At 28.7% G+C, this 23,159-nt stretch overlaps 1 protein-coding gene across 2 annotated transcripts in view; it reads right to left on the bottom strand.

The window, feature by feature from the left end:
* ckd (cracked) overlaps nt 1-23,159 on the bottom strand; it is a 39,046-nt gene that overhangs the window by 10,480 nt on the left and 5,407 nt on the right. For both annotated transcript variants that reach the window (XM_065503570.1, XM_065503569.1), the window contains exons 2-3: nt 6,527-6,794; nt 3,491-3,651 (exon numbers count right to left, since the gene is read on the bottom strand). In XM_065503570.1, coding sequence (XP_065359642.1) covers nt 3,491-3,651; nt 6,527-6,572 — 207 coding nt within the window. In that variant the 5' untranslated portion in view covers nt 6,573-6,794. The remainder of the gene's footprint in view (nt 1-3,490; nt 3,652-6,526; nt 6,795-23,159) is intronic.

The following is a 23,159-nucleotide window of genomic DNA, read 5'->3' as shown; positions in this document are numbered from 1 at the left end:
AATGCAAACAATTGACAAATATTTAAAACAAATTATCGTTTTTCATAAATTAAATAAATCAACTGATTTCAGTGTTACCGTTTGGTTATTATTTTACACTAAAATTGTCTAATTTTTTTGTTTATGTAAAAATATGAACTTTTGGTAACACTTAAACTTTCATACAATATTCGAAAAACATATGTAAAAATGTTGTAGGTGTTGTACAAAATATTTATATAGAAATTATCAACAACATTTGTACAACTATTTTAGATTCAGACGACTTACAACTCATACGACTTTACAACGTCAGTTGTGAATTGAACAATACTATAAATGTCGAAAGTCGAAGCAATTTATAAATAAATTGGCTCATTTTCTGAAAATTTTCGCCTATTGTAGATTGTAAACTTCTAATGTATATCTCGATAATAACACTGTTCGACAGCTCTAATCCGCTGGGATTCTGCCCACCGTGAAAATTTAGATAGTTAAACAAAGTTATTCGTGTCCCGGCGTTTCGCTGGCTCAGGTCTAGGAATCGATATATATATCGATTTGAAATCGTATAAGGAAAATTGTAATTTGTTTGCATTTTGACCATATAAATGTCCGAATATCACAAAGTTGTGTTCAGTAAAGTGGTTAAGTTCAAAAATTTGAATGCCATTTAAATAGTAAACACATTGAAACTAAGGTAGCTGAAATATTAGATAAAAATATTGGCAATTGAGGGCGTGGCATATTTCATTTGAATGAAATTACTGACCCAAAGTACAAGTCGCAATTTTGAAGATATTGCGATTAAATTTGGTACGTAAATTTTTTGGTCCATTATTTCATATAGCACCCATACAAATGTTCTCCCGAAGTTGAACTTTATCGGTCGTAAATGGTTAACTTATATAGGTATCTACACAAAATATTGCTCCAAATAAGTTTTATATATAATGAAATAATGTCACCTAACTTTATGATGATCGGTCCATAATTAGTCATAGGTCCCATATAAGGTCCGTTTCCGAAAATCACTTTAACGAGCATAAATCTCTTAAAAATGTTGTTATAAACATAAAATTCAACAGAAATAACATTCATATAGACATAAATCACACGACCTAATTTCATGGCGATCGGTCTATAATTAGTCATAGCTTCCATATAATGCCCGCTTCCGAAAATCCTATTCCCGAAAATAAATTATAGTGTAGGGTATTATATGGTCGGGCTTGACCGAACATACTTCCTTACTTGTTTTTAACAGCTTATAACTTCTTTATAAGTAAAGCTGATACAAAAAAAAACAAACAAACATTTTCATACTAAGTCTGCTTTTACACAGGGCAATTTTTCTTGCGCAAGTCTAGAGTTGCTTGTACTGGCAAGTCTCTTCAAATTTCTTTTGTTTTCTCATTTTCAATATGGCGTCTATTAGGTTTTGACATACAAAATTGCTCACAGACTTGCTGTGTGTAAACAGACGAGCAAGTTTAAAAGGGAATCGACGAGACTTGCTTCAAGTAAACTTGCCCTGTGTAAAAGCAGACTAAGGGCCATTATTGCAACTTGCCGTTGTAGTTAACCTTTTTCTATTGCTTAAAGTTACCTTTAACTATAACGGCAAGTTGTAGTAATGGCCCTAAGTGCTATATAAAATTAAAAGTTCAACTTTAGCTTTAAATTTCTCAACAACTGCTGAACCCATTTTAATGAAATTAAAACTAGAGAAAAACAATATCTGTCCATCAAAAATAAAAATTCTAAAATACATCTATCGGTTCAATAGTTACAGAGTTTTGGCCGATGAAAAACGATCCTCAGCCACTGTGCGACTGCTACCACATAGTCAATATAGAAAAGTGGTATTTTTGGTTTTCATTGAGTGGGTCCCTGGAAAATCAGTTTTTCATAATTATCTTACAAAACTTATTTAAAATCATTTAACAATATAACCAGAGAATATAGTTGTACATGTATACCATAACCATTTCAACATTTTTACAAGCTTTTTTAAACAATATTATGGTTACTGCAATTATGTATATGATTGCAGTAATCATAATATGTTTATGTTACCATTCATATATATGATTGTAGTTAATAAATATATGTTCATGATGAATCATTATATCATAATATCGATGGCTTAATATAGAATGGTCGTATATATCTCGTTATTTTACAAAATCGGGTTTTTTACATATTCTGCTAGACAAAACTCAAATAGACCTCCCTTAAAAAATTCATTTTCCTATGTTGACGAATGACAGATTTACAGTAATTATAAAAAAGCCCTAACTCATTTTAAAAATCGCTTGAAAGAAAAACCCCTAACTTATTTAAGTTGAATGCATATTTTTTGGTTTATATTAAAACAAACAACTTTTCTAAAAATATTTTTTGATATATTACAAATTTTTAGTTGTTTTTTTTTTCAATTTCACTTTCTGATATTATTGAGATTTTTCCTTCTCCTGTAAAGTAACTAAAAGTTGGATTGCGGTGATCATAATATGTTTAAGCTACCATTCATATAATTGTAGTAATTATATAATATATAATGAATGGTAGCTTAAACATATTATAATCACCGCAATCATATACATAATTGCAGTAACCATAATATTGTTAAAAAAACATGTTAACATTTTGAAATGGTTAAGGTAAACATGTACAACTATATTTTTTTTCTGGGTATATTATTAGATGATAACTAATGAAAAAAATTATGAAAAACTGATATTCCAGGGTCCCAATGAGAACCAAAAATACCACTTTTCTTTATTGATTATGTTGTAGCCGGCGTTGAGCTTAACCATGGTTAAGTGAACTTTACTGAACATAACTTTGCGATTTTCGGACATTTAAATGGTCAAAATGCATGAAAAAAAGCAAACAAAATACAAGTTCCCTCTATACAATACTTACTAATTTCAATACGATATACATATCTCGATTCCAAGACCTGACCCAGCGAAATGCCGGGACACGGATAACATTTTTTAACGAGTTTTTGATTTAATTACTTATTGAAAGGCCTTGGAAGTAAAGGCAGATTAAATTAAAAAAAAGTTATGAGCACTGCATCAGCGTCATATGTTGAAAATCTTCCATGAATAATCACAAATACGCCCTGTTATACAAAACTGTTCGAATATACTCGTACATAATGATCTTAACGAACCTTTTTTACATAAAAACATGTAGAAAAATATTTAAAACAGCACCCAAATTCAAATAGAACACAGCATATTTAAGAGATCGAATTTGAAATTAATAGCAAATATATTTAAAAAATATATATGTAGATATGTTAAATTCTTTAAACAAATATTTGCTCTTTATTTATTACTATATACTCCAATTAAATTATTTGAAGTAATATTTTGTGCAATGATTCTAATAAGATATTTCATGTTTGTTGCAATAATTTGATTTATTATATTTTTTATTATATCCCGTCCATTTAATTAGGGATTAGGATTTATGTACATAAAAATAAATTTACCTGACAATTGTACTCCATGTCGGCGTAAAATCCTACTGGACGATTTCTACAATCGAACGAGAACGTAATGTTATCTAAATTTGTCCATTCTTTTGTTTTGTGGTTTTGAAAAACTGGACTCGCTATATCCTGCAGTGAAACAACAGCAAATAATATTGGTCCTGAAATTAAACAAACAAACAAATATGTATTATATTAGCATTATAAATTATTTAAATGGTATGTATACTGTAAACATTGTGATGCCCGTCTGTCTAGGTTCATCAAATTCGATAATACAACGGATAAGATAAATTCTTTATCTCTTGTCGGCTAACTACAACTTATTGGCTATGACTAGATAATGATTACAATCCGACGAGATAAATGCTTCAGCTCTCTGTCGGCTAACTACTGATTTTGGCCTCGTCTAATTATACTTTGTTATACGGGAGCAAAGCATAATTAGATCGGGGCTTCGATTCTTTCTTGCTATTAACCCTGCCAACAATTACTATCCAAAAAGTGTCCCAAACGTATCATCTTGAAGTTGAAATTCATCGAATATGATATCGCTTTCTTATCGTTATAGTGTCTCCGTGCGGGAAAAAACGTTCCACGCATATGATACACACAAGTTTATACATTTTAGTGTATTATTATTATATCTAAATTTATATCTAATATGTGTCCAGAGAGAAGATAATGTTTCCAATTCTGCTTCTTGCATTAAAATGGAAATATTTTAGTGCATTCCAGTTATGAAAACACTATGCATATACTTTAAATATAATTAAAATAATGATATAACTTAACATGACTTTAATTAGAATATAAAAAATTATATAAAATAAGTTTCACTAATTAATTCCAATTTCGTATTTACCTTGTTTAAAAAATTCACTAGTTATTGTACTAACTCTATACTTTTGTAAAAAAAAACTTTATTTATTGACACTTTATTTACACTTTTAACATAAATTTATAATTTATCACTTATTATTTAATAAAACTTATAAATTATATTTATTAAAAAATACACACTTTATTTAACACAACCGATGATTTTAAAATTCATAAATATACTGAGTATTGTCATGTTCTTCTTCTTTCTTTTAAAATGTAAACAGTAAAAAGTTGATACTAATGTAATTTGTTATTGTAAAATTTGTTACTAACCAAAAATAATATTCTTTTGTATACTAAAATGGATCGTTTTTGTATCATAATGTACTTTTTAATGTTATCTATTAAGTTAATTTTTAGGGATCTTTGTTTATAACTAAAATGTACCTTAAGATGAGCATAATTCGATAGTAATGTAATTTGTTTTTGTAAAATGTTTTTTATATGCTGAGTAACATTTTTGTGACACAAAAGTGACACATTTTAGTATACATATCGAAAATATAACTTCCAATTGCTGGCAGGGAAGTAGTCCATTAAAAATAATTAAGTTTAATGTTTTCATATCTTTCATTAATCTATGTATTAGATTCCAAATATAGTACAATCTTTAAAATCGGCACAAAAACAGAATATTAAAATCGTTTTCATATGCAAAATTGAAAACGATTTGACAAATCGGATGCTATATGTATAATTCCCTATTTTTATTGTTTTAATTTGTCTGAAAATATTGCTACTTTGACCCATAACTCGAAACTTTAAATAAAATGAGCAACCCCTAAACGTAAGGCGATTTTGCTAAAACTGTCTGCATTTGGGTTTTAGACGATGGAGAACAATCGAAAAAGTCCAATATAAGGGTCATCCTAATGTACATAGAGTAGATTGTAGGGTATTCAATTAATCGGGTTTCTGGTTTAATCGGTTAATCGAGCAAATAATTAATCGAGGTTTAGATTTAATCGGTTAATAATCGGTTAATTTAAAATTATTCGATTAACCGAATAATTTCTATTTTCATTTAAATTGAAAATACAACAACGAATTTTGTGTACAAAGACATAAAAAAACAGCAAATAAGGTGTTTGAGATCATTTTTGTAAACATATCGCCTATTTGCTGCAACAGCGTCATAACTCAAAATCCGTGTTTATTGAACTGAGTAATACAAAATATGCGCTGTTCTATAATCTTTCATATAGTTTTATTAGTTTTCAAAAAATAAATTATTTTTTGTGTGAGGGTGTTTTTTTGTTGTAAACATTGTAAAAATTCATGTTTTCTAGTATATTTGATAAGTAAAAATTACTTGAAAATTTATTTAAGAAGTAGTAAAATGTCATTTTTGAATTATGACGTTGTTGCAGCAAATGAGCGATGTGTGAGTTTTTTATAGTTTTAGTGAGATCTTCTGAAATAATCTTTTATAAAAAGAATATAATTTAAACGATTTTTTTCTTTAGATTTAATAAAACTTTTCTTGGAAAAAACTCTCTCGCTGATTGTATATTTTGGAGAAATCAAGAATATTCCTTTTTGGATTGTTTTAGATATTGATTAATTTAACAGTTTCGTTCAGTTATGATAAAAGACTCATTTCAAAAAAAAGTTTCGTCTATACATGTAAATACAAACAAATGTAAATTAAATATTCACGAAATATGTTTATTGGATGTTCAAAAAATATCTAATTTTAATTTGAAATTTGTATTTGAATTGAAATGGAAAAATAAATACAAAAACAAAATTTAAAGAGCAAAAAAAGGAATTTCGGTTAATCGTTTAATCGACACAAATTAATCGGTTTATTTGTTATTTGAAAATCGGCAATTTCAAATTATTCGAACAGTTAACTGTCCAAAATTAATCGGTTAACCGATTAACGGTTAATCGATTGAATACCCTAGTAGATTGTGTGCGTATGTTTTATTTTATTATATACGAGTATGTACTCGTATATTGTTTTGAAAGTTGTTGTGTGGAATATTAATTAAATAGAATGCAAGTATGTATTATTATTTTTTTTTATTAATACATTTCTAGGTTAGTATGTATCAATCTATCTACACATAAACACATATCTACTATTTACCTAACTTAGTAGTGTAAAGTTTTATTATACGAATGTGTTTAACCAACTTAACTTACCAAGTAAAACGCCAAAAAGCCATAACAGTCTATAACTGTAATCCATTTTAGTCCATAGATTTTTTTGTTCGATGTTTGTTTGTGTTCTCTTGGTTTTGCTTTCCTCCGTTGACAGTCGTCAGTCACTCTCACTTCTGTCTAAATTCACGGTCGGATCTTTTTATGCCATTGAGTACATTAAGCACACGCGTGGACAAACACTGATAAAACCAATAACCGTTTATACCTGCAGTATTACAAATTGGAAAATGACATTTTGCTTGTGTACCTAAAATTAAAGAAAGAAGAAAAATTAGTACAATTTACTATACATACAGGCTCGGACCCCCGCCCCATTGGAAAAAATAAAAGGGAAGAAAAAGAATATTTTTTGAAAGCAAATACATACGGGTATACATATATCACAAAGTATACCGAGGTGTCACTAGACAGAACATTATCTAGTTTTATATTTGTCTTTTGTTTCTTTATGAACTGCCCTTTTCATTTTGTTTTTGATTTATTTTTCTGCGGAAATAATTCAATTGTGGTAAAAAAAGAGACAAACATTTTGTTTAATTTAAATTTTTATTTATAATTTATTACTTTAAATCACTTGTTGATTCCCTCACCGCCCCATGAGAAGCACTTTGATAGAAATCTAAAATTATTCCCAGTTCCACAAAGTCTGTAACATTTTGTTTGTTTTGTTTATTTTCCTCTGTCTACCAAATTCAGGTTGTATATAGCGTTTTGCTTTAACAATTCACTGATATTAGTAGTGTTCGCGTACTTGATAATTTGTAATAATTTGTACAAATTATCACTGGAAGTTACTGGATTCTGTTCGTTTACTTTTAAAAACTTGTGACAGTTCATAGATAGAGATCATGATATTTTTTACTGGACATTTTTTGTCCAGTAAAAAATATCAAATCAACATTTTGAACTCGATGTTCATGTTTTACATCTTGTTAGAAAGATAATTTTGTCTAGAAGCTTAGGTTTACTACAAATGTTTAAAAATTGTATTTTACAACATTCAATCCATTTCCGGCACGTGTTCCAGTTATCCGATTGCACTTAAATTTTGCTGTAGTTAGTTTTAGCTACTAATGAACAAAATAATACCCATCCAAAGCAAATCTATTTTTAACGGGCACCTCTAATGGACATCCAGTAATAGGCGTATATAAGGCCAAAGTAAGTCAAATATTACAAATTTTTTATTTTAAAGTATAATTTGGTGAAGGGTATATAAGATTCGGCACAGCCGAATCTTAATAACATTTACAATATTCTAAAGGAACAAGTTGATGTACATTCACGTTTCAATATAATTATAAATAAAATTTCTTATAAGATTATTGCCACCAACAAAATAAATTTAAAATACAAATAAAACTAATAATTTTACGTTAGCGGAAGTGATCTTGACAATATTTAAAGGTTTGTCCGTTGTCTTTGTTGTGTCTACGGGTAAATTATGAAGAAAAAAAAAACATTTAAAAGATTGCGATCTTTGCATAAAGGCTAACTCTTATTCATAAATTTATTTAGCGGTAATTTAATTAAAATAAAATAAATGTTAAATTTATTGTAAGTAAGCAGAGAGGAAGACATTTAAATGATGAAATTGCTTTTATGAACTAAATTGCCACTTGATGTGATTGACTGACTAACTGACTGACTGACTGCAGTATGAATGATGTGATTTTAGTTTAATTGTGAGCATTTGCGTTGGTGAATGAATATGTTTATGTTGTCTTCTCTCAATTTGCCATTGCTGAATTGATTTGATGTGATGAATTCTTCTTGATTTTGAATGAATTGTGTTGTGTACGAATGAATGAGTTGCCCTTGTAACGAATTACATTCATTCATTTTTTTTAACTTGACTCGTTTCTAGTTTTGATTGTAGGTAGGTATGAGTGTTCGAATGTGTAAAAGTATTTTTACGTTCATATTGTTATGAACGTAAAAATAAATAAGTATTTACATATGTAATTGTAAATTATTGATTTATTTTTTATTATTTGTACTTTTCACATACATAATTTCTAAATTAGAATTTAGGAAGTTTTAGATCAACACCTTTTGGAAAGAATCTTCTTTCGATGAGTGTATGTTTGTACATATCGCACTGGTTCCTCTAAAGAGAGTCAACTCAAAATATTAAAATGTTCAGTAGAAGCAAAATAACTATTGTTTTCAATACATTTAAATGAAACAACTGTACGGATATAACTGTATTTTTTGGCGAAAGAGTAAAGAAAATGATAGCAGTTTTTTACAGTGGGTAGATATGACCACTGCACATCGATTTCTTGCAAAAAGTGAAATTTGAGTTGACGCTCTTTAGAGGAACCAGTGCGATATGTATTCTACATTGTAAAGTTAATTTGAAATGAATCATTGTTTTGTTTTTATGACAAATTAAATTAATGTTTATGTTTGTTGCCGTCCAAGCGAACTTATATTCATACAATAAGTGAGTTATCTTTAAAAAATTAATTATAAGTAGATAACAAATGATAGTGACATCTTAATATAAATATCGTCATCTGATATGCAAAAGGGCGTAACAACAAAATTTGGAACTAATGTAGACTCAATGTATTTTTAAATACCGAAATTCCAAAACCGTGGAAAATGTGTTCCAAAAACTGAGTTTTTTTTAGAAAAGTGCCTACTGTGACGTTATTTACCGTGTGATAGTAAACAAACTTTGTAGATATTTAAGAAGCATATATCGTTATACAAATATGACGCTTTTTCGTGGGTCGATGCTTTGCCTTTTTAGAATTTTTTACTCAAACCGAATTTTTTTTTTAAAAAATTGGCCAAGTTTGCATAGGTCTAGGAGGTCCTATGTCCGCTTAAGGGAGCCAAATTTTACTTTACACACTTTTGCATTAAGTTATTTTCCCGTATCATATAAAAAATGTAAATAGACCGGAAGAAGTTTTTTTTCAACAAAAAAAAACGTAAAAAATACAGCCCTTTTTACATGTTCCAACTTTGGATGCATATAACTTTTTATAGGATCGAGATTACCAGTTGTTTTATTTTATTTAGAATTTTATCGCCAATATAGCTGATATTTTAAAAATATATTTCGACCCTCTGTGGGCACGCCATATCTAAAAAAATATAAAAAGATCGAGCAAAATTAAAAAAAAAGTTAAGCGTATTTTTTGTAGATCTTCCCAAGGACTATTTATATTTAAAATTTCAGCTCATTCGGATAATAAATGGAATATTGTCGATTTTTCTTAAATGAACTCGAAAACACCTCAATTCCAACCATGTGAAATTTCGTAACAATATCTCTAATAGTTCCCGAGATACCGAATTATTAAAAAAAAAAACTTTTCTAAACTACTGTGCTATGCTAGGGCCATTTTGGTATTTGCAAAAAACATGTAAAAAAGTTATTGCCCTAATGTATATACTTATCAACATTAGGGATCTTAAATAAGTATCGGATAGCTTGAATAATATTATTTGGGTATAAGACACGAACAAATCAGGAAACCCTGCTAAAACCTATTAAAATTTATTCCCAAAAATAACATTTAATGATAACATGATTACTTTGGATTGGGTCATAATATTATTACTAATATTAAGTATTTGATCATAATATGATATTTTATGATACTAATAATATATGTTTGGACAACAATCATAAATCACAAACATGTGTTTTCCACTACGTTTATGAATGATAAAATCATTTTCATATCCAAAATTCAATATTCATTAATTTGTCAGTTTATCATAGAAACAAAATTTAAATCCTAAACGCATTTAACTTAATTTTAAATCACACAGTGGTAAAGAAAAAAAGAGGGAAATAATATTAGTCGATTGGAAAAATAAAAATAAATTTTGATATGGACTATGCGATTTAAGAATTTTAGATAATATGTAGAACACAAACGAAGAAATACGATCGTTCCAATACTTCCACTTTGTGCATGTCAAATTTCATTCAAATCGGACGAACAGTTTAGAAGTTACAGATATATTTCCCTATTTTTTTTCTATACCACTGTGCGCCAGGCAATAAAATTTCATATCTGTATGTAATGAATTTGTCATTTACTTCCCTGTCGGACTTGAACTAACTCAATATCAAGTTGACTTGTTGCTAACTCATTTACAACTTACTTCTGAAGGAACTAAAACATGGTGCAAATATGAGCTGTTTCTTTTTATAACATCTGACTTCTTCTCGATAAGTATTGAACTAACATTTTGCTCACTCAATGCTGATCAAAATCAAGTTGACTTATTTACAAAGAGATGAGCTATTTCCATTTATACCTGACTTCTTCTCGATAAGTATTGAACTAAGTCAAGTAAGTAAAAACAAGTTAATTCATAATGAGGAAACTTGTGGTTAACTGAAACTTATGCACAGTGAGAGAGTGAGTACTGTCTCATTCTGATGGCATTACATTGAAAAACTGACAATTGTTTAACCAGGAAAATGTCACCTGTAACTCGTTTCCGATTGATCATGAGTTAGTTTTAAGTTAACTCGAACTCCGACAGGTTTACGACTAGCCAATCAATGACTTTATTATATTGGATGTGTGCATGTGTGTGTGCATCAATGAATTTAAAGAAATTTCAAGTTCAATGAAGCTGCAGTAGAAACTCGATGCCAGGGTTACCTGATACATTTCTTCGCTATCTGCAAGCGAAATAAAACATATCCCCAAAAATGATTTTTTTTAGCAACGAAACTATTTAATCAGTAACCCCATTATCAGACAGATTTGAAATTTTCTTACAATGACAATTTCTCAAAGAATAAATTTTTGGGAAACATTTTGTAAATAATGATTTACATCAAGAAATTTTATTAGCGGTATTCACAATTTTGTGAATTTGTATTGCAAATTCATGCAATGGTGTATTTCTGTATATTTTGTTAGTGTGCAATACCACAATATTGTGAATTGGGCTATTATATTTTAATAATGTTTTGGAAATACAGCTGTAATGCAAAGTAATTTAAATCTCAATCCAAATCTCTATTTTTCTTCCCAATTTGTTATTGTAATTTTCAATAATAAACACAACTTTATTAATACTATATCCTTGAAATGTTTGAAAATATCCCTAATAAAATTCGCTGTCCCCAGAAGATTTTAAAAATCTCCAACTTTGGCAAGCCTGTTTGTAGCACTAACGCCAGATCCAAACAATACTAACAAAAACAACCACTTTTAACAAAATAACAAGCAAAAAGCAACAAGTTTTTCTAGTAAATTGAACATGTTTATGGATTTTATTCGAATACAGTTTTTAGTTTGACATTTAAAAAAATGTTTATTTTTATTAGCTGTACGTTTTATTTCACATTTCAATCTTAAAGTTGATTATGTTAACATGTTCCATTTCATACTTATTGTACTTAATAGTAATACAAAAAAAATAATAAAAATAAAATATTAATTTACGAAATATTGTGCAAATATTTATTGCTAATCCATAAAAATATCCAGCAAATATCCATCCAGCATGTGATTTGAATTATTGTACAATATTGTTTCTATAAATTACATACCGATGCATTTTTGCCTAACATGTTCGAATTTCTAGGACGTTTTGACTAGACCACACCACTCGTCAGATGTAGTGTTATTTACATCGTATGAGGATATTAGTTTATATACAAAATGGAATTAATGGATACGAATGGCTCTATAAAGGGTGATCAAATTGGCGGGGGTGTTTATATTCAGGAATACGGAATTAGGTTATCTTTGTGAATTCCAAATGAATGTAGTATTATTCAAGCTCAGTTATAACAATATATCATGCAGGGATATTCGTATATACATTGATAGTCAAGCCGCAATAAAATCACTGGTGTGTATACAAAATCGAACATAGTCCAGGAATACAGGGAGGGAATCCTTAAATAGGATGGTGAGACATTCAACAGTCGTACTCATTTGGGTACGTGGACACGGAGATATTTTAGGCAACTGTGTTGTTAAAAAAAAGTTGTCATTATGCCTGACGGAGGTGACCTAGTATCTGACAAATGACTGGTGCACACTACTCTCCTTATTTTTCCTCTTCTGACCTCCTCCTCTAAATTTCTTTGACTCCTTTATTCTATCTGATTTTCCTCTTCTCTTTCATCTCTATCTAACCCTCTATTATTTCTTTATCAGGAAACACAAAGGGTCCTACTGTATGGACCCAAGTGATCTGTTTTTTCCTAATTTTTTTTCAAATTAAAATGCCTATATCTCAAGAACCACATCTTTTGTATATGGGGCATTTCGTGTCCAGTGAACCAACTTTTGAAATCGATGTCTTTCGATCGGGATGAAATTTGCACCAAGGTTAGGTTATTGGATAGTAATTCATACACAATTTTTCAAAAAGATCGGTCGAGAACTCTCTGAGTTAGAGGTGGTCAAAATTTGATATTTTGGCAAAGCAGGTGTTTTTTCTTTGTAACTTATTACCTATTGTTCTTAGCAAAATGTGTACCAAATAGTTTAGATAGCTCTTTCTTCAATCTTCCGAAAAAAAATTTATAAAAAAAAAATAAAAAAAATTTTAAATTTTTTTCCGAAATCTTAAAATAAAGCTCAGATATTTTCCTTGAAGGCATATTTGGTCGCTTAGTGGGATTCTAGTTCAATATCTATCAAACTAAATATTTTGTAACTCAAAACATACAATTTTTGACTTTTTTTTTGCAAAATCAAAAACTTTGTTGACTTTTTTTTTAAAATGGACCCTTTTTTAATTTTTTTAGCTCAAACAAAAGCTTGGATATTTTCCTTGAAGAACTATTTGATCGCTTAGTGGAATGCAAGTGGGATATCTATCAAAATAAATATTTTGTAACTCAAGACATACAATTTTTGACTTTTTCTTGTAAAATCGAAATTTTTTTCCAATATGGGCGCTTTTTATTTAAAAAAAAATATTCTTTTGCTCAAAAGAAAGCTTAGGTATTTTTCTTTAAGATCTATTGGTCGCATAGTGGGCTGCGAGTGGGATATCTATCAAAATAAATTTCAACATTTTTAAAATTTTGATTTAGATTTAATTAAGGTTAATTATACTTTACAATATCGTTGTAGCTGTAATCGGAATTCTAATTTTGTACAATTTATTAAAGGTTACCCAAACCCTCAAAATGTGTTGCATTTTTAACGATCACAATAGAACATAAATCATTACCATTTATGCAATTTTCTTTTATCTAGCTTCTAAATATTATAAAACTATACTTTTTTCTTACATACAAAGTGTTGCATTTCTAACCCTTTGATAAAATTGAGAGTGAAACATGTAGCATATATTCAGGGTTTTAGGGTAACATTATTAGCAAAGAACACGACCAAACTAAATTTTTTTCAGAAAAGAACACGAAGGTAAAAGGCAGAAAAAATGCATCATTTATACCAGAAAAGAAAACACCATAAATGTAGTGCAAAAAAATTGTATTACGCACTATATGTAATACATATTGTCAAAAAATGTTCGAAAGTAAAATGTAAAAAAATAAAACACAAAGAATAATTAAATATTTAAGTTAATCACAAAATTAACATTCTTTTTAAACACAACCAGCAGTACAATTAATGAAATACTGGTTTCTCTCATTCTGTTCTGTTCTATAATTTAAAATAGAGCTAATTTAAAAGAAAAAGAATTTGCAATTTTTCATTTAAATAATATATTGGCATGCTCTCCGAATGACAAATACATATTGTCTAATACGCGTATTGTGTGCTACGTGATTTGTTCCAAACTAGTTTCTAATAAAATATTTGTTTTATTTACTTTTTAGTATTATTTATTTGAAATTCTTTATTCAGTAGTACAGTGGGAATAAATAAAGATAAAATGGTATTACAAAGAAAATATTTAAGAACCAAGAACGAAAGTAAATAATTTTGAAAAAGCTAGTTTTGGTTTATTTTGAATTTGTTTTAAAAAAATCTCATGTGTGCTGAGAATATGGACCGATCCCTATTAAATTATGTAGTCGTGTTTCTATTTCCATGCAAATAAAATATTTGTTTATTATATGAGATTTCAGAAGGGTCATCACTGAGGATCACAGAGTATATACAGAGGTGTCACGATATAGAAAATAATCTAGTTTTATATTTGTCTCTTACTTTATGAACTGCCCTTTTCATTTTGTTTTGGTTTTATTTTTCTGCCGCAATAATTCAACCCTCCATTACTCGCAACTGATCTGGTTGATACAGACAAACATTATTTTATTCTAATTTTTTTTAAAAACCCTAAATTTTAAGTTATTTTTGGTAAAATAATATTTTTACTGCAATTTTTTTGTATTACTCGTTTAAATACATTGCATTTAATATTGTTTTTATGTTATCGAAATAAAAAGTGAAGAGATTATTTTTGAAACGCGCCATTTTTAATTGATATCAATTTGTATCAAATTTGTGACTAGTCTCGATTGAAAATGATTGCGACTAATGGAAGGTTAATTGCGATTTGGGTAAATAAGACACAAGTTTTTTATTATTTATTAGTTTAAATCACTTGTTGAGGCACTCATCGCCCCAGGAGAAGCTCTCTGAAGATGAGTTTGCATCACCGCCCCAATATACTTATTTACACAATTATCTGCCAGCAGTTTGATGTGATAATTTATTTTTGCAATATTTTCTCTTTTAATTGCCATTGTGAATGAGAACTGCCCTAACATCTGATTTTTGAATCGTCAAATTTGACTATCTGTTCTACTCTGTGCTGAGGATGCCAATCCCGTCCCGGAAATGACGATATTTTTGATATTTTGGAAGCTCCTAAAATACTAGAAAGCTAAATTTCAGCGTATTTATAAAACTTTTCTCGCTTAAAATCCTAACGGAGCCAGATTTTTTAATTTCAATCAGGGAGCATCAGGTCTCCCTAGCATTGACAGTCTTATACACAAGTTTATTAATAATTTCGCGTTCACATTATTCAAAATATATAGAATTTGATTATTTTCATTATTTTAAATATTAATATAGGGAGTATACAAACATGGTCAGGATTCTATCGAGGTTAAACTTTTAATAAGAATGGTCTAAAATTATTCAGTTTTAATTTCAAATAACTTTTAAACAGCCTAACCAATTTTTTCACTTAGTTAGGCAGTTTTTTTATTGGTCTCATAGTAATGGCAATGTACCCTAGTTTCAATATATTTCCCTAAAAAGGTGCTGGATATGTACTCAAAACATCGTCCTTTAATGAAGGAATTTTATGACATTAACAAAATTATAAGATAAATGTTTTTAATGTCAATTTCCATATAAAAGTTATAAAATGTTCAGTTTTGTTAAATATTTCTCAATTTCATAAAGTTCAGAATACGGGAATAAATGTGAAATATATTTGGGGTATTCACACTGCTATTAGTCATATTGTCATAATGTCCTAATATATTATAATAGTTGTCGTTAAATAGTCTTATTAGTTTAGAACTTTTTTGTTTGAAACACAACAAAAATTTGTTTAAACTATCTTAATATATTAGGACATTATGACAATATGACCAAATAGTAGACCGTGTGAATACCCCAATTATATATTTTGTTGTAAATTTATTTTAATTCAATGAATTAGTTTTCGATTTGTTAGTTTTTTGTAATGTAATATATATACATATCATGAATATTTTGCTACACCAAATCAAAAATTGTTTCGAATATAGTATGTAAATCTATCTCACATTTTATTAAATCTGGCATGCTGAACATGGATTTGTTAAAAAACTTCATATTCAATACTCAGTTTTGAATATATTAAGTATCTGATATTTCTTTAAACAAAATTTGACAACTCTAAAAAATACTTGTAAACGGAGATTTTTTTTACATAAGTATGTATTAGTAATGATTTATTATTTTAAAATATACTTTAAAAATCAAAATATGACCTAAAATTTTAAAAAAAATATGGTTTTATATATTTGTAAAGACACATAAAATAATTAAATGTGGATCACTCAATGTCCAAAAACTATACAACAGAGTTCCCAGCAAATTGGACTGTTAAATTTATACTATCAATTAAACAGTTAAGTTTTAAAGATATAATTGTTCTTCTATATCGTTTGATTTATACCTTGATCATGTGCTTTACATTTTAAAATCATCAAAATATTGATCGTACTGTAAACTATCATGTAGCCATTATATTCATCTTGTAATAAGATTTAAGTTTTTACAGACATTTCATTTCCAACCGAACAGATACTAGTATCAAAAATACAAATGTTTAACCTTTTTTACTTCTATATTTAGAATTGCTTAAATGTATGTTGTTGATATGTCGATATTTAATATTATAAGTCTGTAGATCATTTGCTAGAAAATAACTTGGAAAATACGGAACTACTTAAAATTTTGGCGGTGTTTCTGAAATGGTTAAGACTAAATTGTGGTGTATCTATTATTATACCCACCATCAAAAATTATGGAAGGTATGTTCATGTTGTCATTCCTTTTGTAACACATCAAAATATTTGTTCCAGACCCACATTAGTATATGTATATATTCTGTTTCCTCTGTCTGCTGTTGAAAACTAGATAGGGCCCAAACGAAAGGAGTAATATCGGTCCATGATTTCACATAGCTCACATACAAATATTGTTTGAGCAGTCATAAAATTGTCTACAAATTGTTACTAAGTACTTTGAAATTATACTGCAAAGTAAGGCTAAAATCGGGCAACATTTGCGCCCAGTCCCAATAGTCCCCATTCCAATTTCCCCTCAGAAAATAACTTAAAAATTCATAATTGCCTTATAATAATTAATATTGTGATGAAATTGGACATAAACAAGTTTTATATGAACCAAAATCGTTCTACCAAGGATTGTAAGGATCTGTCCATAATTTAATCTAACCCACATGGCGTAGGATTCGTTACTGAACACATTGTTATAATTGAATAAGTGCTAGTTTTTAAATTTTAAAAATTTCGAAGATATTTGTTTAAAAATTAAGATAGAAATTTTAAGCCGTATCAACCATTATACATGATGGTAAATGAATCATGTTGATTTGAATTTGTTTAAAATTTAATATCGAGAAAAGCGTGATTAAAAACTAAAGGCAGAACATTAATCTCTATACGAGATATTCCGAAATAGTTTATAGGTAATGGGAAACTGAATACATACCCTACCTTTTAGACATTGATTTTTATAATTAAAATCTACGCTATTTTGGACAATTAGTGCTGTTGCCTAATTCATCTTCATTGCTGGTCATCTAAACTAAATCAGGTTTTTACGAACAGTGTCCTAATTTTGTTTAAGGTTAAATTGATTAAATTTAAAGAAACTGAAAAAAAAACATTAAAAAAGCAAAAAAGAAGTCTTAAAAATGTAAGAAGAAAATTGATGTTGTATGTTTTTTACATTCAAATGTATCTAAATAAATAAATATGTGTGTATTTTGCTCAAATACTGTATTATAGTACGAGTTTGCGTGGATGGATGTGTAACATGTTCAAATTTGTACATTTGAAGACTCGTAAATGTTTGGAATTCATTTCCGTTGGCAAGGTAAATACAAAATACAACAAATGTATTTTGGGAGCACATTAAAGACAAAACAGTAACTAATGATGGTCAAATTGCGATACTTGCACATTCATACATTCATTCATTCATGGTTAAAACCAACAAATATTTATTTTTATATTTCTTCGTGCGTACGAGTATATTCACTCGCAAACCTATAAATTACATAATTTGCTTGTATTTTTTACTACGATTTATTTATTTATTTATTTTTGTTTTTCTTAACACAAAGTGTTACAATTTTATTTTGAAGTAATTATTGAAACATCACATACTCTTATAATTTTAACGATTTGCAGAGTTTTTAACAGATGAATTCATTATACCCCAATTACATATAAGAAATTCATATTTTGCAAGATTGTATTAGGAATTATGTACCATCAGAGACTGAAACTTACATATTTACAATATGTAAATGGTTTAAATTTTGAATGATCACTTGGGTGTGAGAAAGATGACTGCCGCGTTTGCTCACAATCCAGGAATTAGGCTAAGAAATGAGCACCGAGTGACTATTTCTTGTTTCCAAACCTGAAGAAATGTCTCGGCGGAAAGAGATTTGACTCCAACGATGACCAATCTTATTTTTTGGAAGAGATAAACAAATTGGAGAAACGTTGGACAAAGTGAATAGAGCTCAAAGGAGACTATGTTGAAAAATAAAATAATATTTTATTCAACCTGTGATTCATTCAAAAAGGCACGGACTTTTTCTTAAAGAGTAATTATAATAAATGAAATTAAGCCAAATTAAAAATTTACTTTCAAATTGTATAATATGATTTATTTTATTTAAATTTACAATTAAACTGTTCGCCAACTAGCTAGATCTACAACATATGAGAAAAAATGTGTTAAGATGATTTTTTGGAGACCATGACAGATGTCTAAATATCTACATATACAAAACGGATGTAGACTTTACATGATTCAATTTCTTATCAGTGTATGAGGTTTAACCAAAAATGGGAGGGATCAGAGCAGGGGGTGGGACAGAACTACAAATGCAAGAATCTTCAAACTTTGTCCGAATAGCTCTTTCATCATTTTACATAGTTTGGCTGAATATGGTTAGTGGGCGTGTCACCTCCCATAAAAAGTAATAAGTTAATTTCGAATATATGCAGAACTATAATTGTAAATTATTTGTAATTTGTATGAACCAATTTCTTATCACTATACATACAGAGTTTAGCTAAAAATTGTCTGGATCGGAACAGAGGGTGTGGCAACTCCCATACAAAGTACATCGTCAATTTTTAATATGTGAATAAGTAAAATTGCGAGAATTTTCAATCTTTACATGATACATTTGTTTATAATGTTACGTAATTTGAATATTGTCTGGTTATTATTAATGGACATGGAACCACACATACAAAATAAACAGATATCAATATTATCTGGATTTATTTTGTTACCATGCTAACGAAACAATAATTGTGAAAGTCTTTAAGCTTAGTGCGAATGTATTACTTACCACTGTAAATATTAAACTTCAAACTAAAAATGGGCGAGATCGGAGTGTAGGACCTCCATTCAAAAAATTGTAATGGAGGTCTTTAAGCTTTGTCTGAATCAGTTTCCTATATTTTCAATATGTTTGGCTGAAATTGTAATGAATTTGCTTAGTGGGAATGACCCTTCTCAATTAAGTTTATATCAGTGTCCTGTAATGGCAACAAGTGGATCAGAGAAATGGACGTGCCCTCTCTCACATAAAGTAAATAAATATTATCGGGTATCCGGAGAACTCAAAAATATCTGGAGATTCTCAAAACTTTGCGTGAGTTATTTTGTTACCATTGTATGTAGTTGAGAACAACTGAACGCAAATGGATGCTATCTGAACATACAAAGTTATTTTCGAATATCTAAAAAACTGTTATAGTTAGAGCCTTCTAACTTTTTATAAATTACTTTCCTATCATTGTAAGTAGTTTAACTAAAAATAGGCCTTTTCGAAACTTGCCAACTGTAAAAACATATGAAATTATAGCGGACTGAATGTGTTAAGAAAAGGATATTTTTTATACTTTCAATGACAAAAGCAATTAAAAAATTGGTGTATAAATTATATTAATTTAACGTTTATAAAATTCTTTGGTTTGGTATATATGGTGATTACTTACATCTAACTCTAACCTGATGAAGTTACTTATAAGAGATTTATGAGTATTTGAGTGATTTTCGGAAGTGAACTCTATATGGGAGCTATGGACAAATATCGACCGATCCACACAACTTTTGGTCCTGTGATTTGATTTTATCAGGAAACTTATTATGTTGAATGGATACTGCAATTCTATAGGCGCCATATTTCTGGGAGAAATTTGTATGGAGGCTAGATGAAATCAGGGATCGATTCTTACCAATTTCAACAGAGTTTGGTCTTTTTAGTGTTTATAAACCGGATAACCGGTTAACCGAAAAACCGGTTTTTCTTCAAAATCTCAGTTTTTTGCGAACCGGTTAATTTAAAATGTTGATTTTCGGTTAACCGGTTTATCAGGACTATATATAACTGGATTTGGGTCTAAAATTAATAAATCTCATGTTTTTGTGCATTTTTCATATTCATTGTGTACACATTATATCAAACATTTGGTCTGATTTGAAAGCTAAACTGCTGATTTACATTATAAACCTCTTTAGATACAACTTTTTAAGAATTACAATGATTCTAAATAGTAGAGGACTTAAATACTTTTTCAGAATAAATTACCCATAATTCCGAAATTCTAGCATAATTCTAGAAGTTAAGCTAAGTCTTATTGAGTTTGATGTACATTCCTTCTTTCATTAAATTTGACTTCATTAGTGTGGTTTGTTCTTAAAATTTTATTTTATCAATCATTTCGTTAGCTTTGTGTACAAAGTTCCTTTTTTGAAATAAACGGTCTAAAATCCATGATTTGAAATATTTTTGAAATCTGATAATAGAGTTTTATTAATTATTTATATGATTTATAGTGACAAATAATCACAGCTAAGAAAAAGTGCGTTTGCATCTTATAGGTCCTTTTTTGGGACTTGTAACATTTTCTGTTTCATATCAGAATGTCGAGGTGATAATAAATTTTAGAATTATCAAATATTTAATTAAAAAATTAATTTTTTTGGTTGCAATTTAATAAATAAACCAATAATTAAAACAAATACTTATTATATATTTAGTAACAATTTATACTCCATTCCATTTGACTGAGACAATCATTTAAATTTTCACAAAATAAAATGGACTTAGCACTTTTGTATATTTATAGTTATTTAATATTAACCATTACTAACTACTAAAAACGAAAAAAGTCGGATTTTTATAAACACTAGGTCTTTTATCATAGGAATAACGAGTGTACAATTTCATAATCAGCCCAATTGTGAATAAAAAATTCCCCGGGAGTTTGTTCCCAGGGAGTTTTTTCCCATTGAATTTGAATAGGAAAAATCGGAAAAGGGAAAAAACTCTCGGGGAATTTTTATTCATAATTGGGCTGAATATATTTACACAAAATAACCAAAAAAATATGTGAAAATTATATAAAAATGTTTAAGGTTGTCTCATATTTGGTACAGAACATTTGTTATAACATCCCGATTTTGCTGATTTTCAATTTCAGACAGCTTAGGAAAATTATAAACATTAATCTATAAATTTAATTAATTAGGAGAAGAAATTTTTATTACACAGACGGTCAGACGGACATAGCTAAATCAACTTAGAATTCTATAGGGACCAAGATGAATATTTCCTGAAACCAAGAGTTTTCATAGATAGAGGATTTTGAATATAGTCCCTCGATATGTAAACACATAATTTAATTACGCATTTACACCCCTAGTTGACAAAATTATATACACAAATAGTTAGTAGAAACCGTACACTTGCCATCAAAATATTTCAATAATTGTGTAAGTACTTATTTAAAAATATTTGTTAAAATATATGAACAATAAAGTGTTTGTTTAAACAACTACTTCACAACTTATAAAATAATTTGTTATGTAAACAAATAAATAATATTCATACTAAGTAGTTAATATTAATAGAACTTTAAAAATTTTGTGCTGGTACGTTATGGATACAAACAAGTGACATCAGACAAGTTTACACTTTTACTTTTTATTTATTGAAAACTTGATGTATTCATTTGAACTTTACTTGTAGAATTTTAATTTTCAACAACAATTTTACAATTTATATGAACATTTTTAATTGAGTTTCGCCCATCAACTCTTGAAGTTAACAATGCAATTAGGGAATTACTTTCCGGGTTCGTAAATTGAAAATTATTGAAATACAAATTTGAGATTTGTTGAAATTATGGTCGGTCAAGCTCCGAATGAGCAAAAACATTTACTCAGTGTAGGGCAAACAATTTCAATAATTTATTTTCTTGAGTGATTTTCGGAAGTAGGCTATGTAGTAGGCTATATGGACTGATGATCATAAAATTAGGTAACATTAGGTAACTTATTTGGAGCGAAATCCTATATAAATTAAACATTTATGACCGATAAAGTCCTATTTCGGCAGGACATTTGTATGGGGGTTAGGTGAAATAATAGCCCGATTTTAACCAGTTTAAAAAGGATTCGTCCTTGGGCCAAAACAAAATTTATGTACCAAATTTGATCGTATTTGCGCACAAGGTTTACATGGGCAGCCAGCCAGACGACTGATGATTTAATTGACTCAGAGAGTGATTCTGAGGCGATCGATATACTTTAAGATGGGTGTTATACTAATATGTTTGGGTGTTAAAAACATCAGTACAAACGCATAATACTCTCTTATCTAAAAAAATTGATTTCAACAGACAGACGGACGGACAGACAGACAAACGGACATGGCTTAATCGACTCCGCTATCTATAAGGATTCAGAATATATATACTTTATAGGGTCGGAAAATTATATTGTGGAAATTACAAACGGAATGACAAACTTATGAATGACAAACCCTTCTCACGAAGGTGAAGGGTATAATAAGAATACCCATGTCCGTATATTAGAATTAAATAGTAAACAAATAGTAA

The sequence above is a fragment of the Calliphora vicina genome, chromosome 3 (assembly GCF_958450345.1).
Source record: "Calliphora vicina chromosome 3, idCalVici1.1, whole genome shotgun sequence".
Lineage (NCBI taxonomy): Eukaryota > Metazoa > Arthropoda > Insecta > Diptera > Calliphoridae > Calliphora > Calliphora vicina.
The sequence above is the reverse complement of the archived record's forward strand: the minus strand, read 5'-3'. Positions and strand labels throughout refer to the sequence as shown.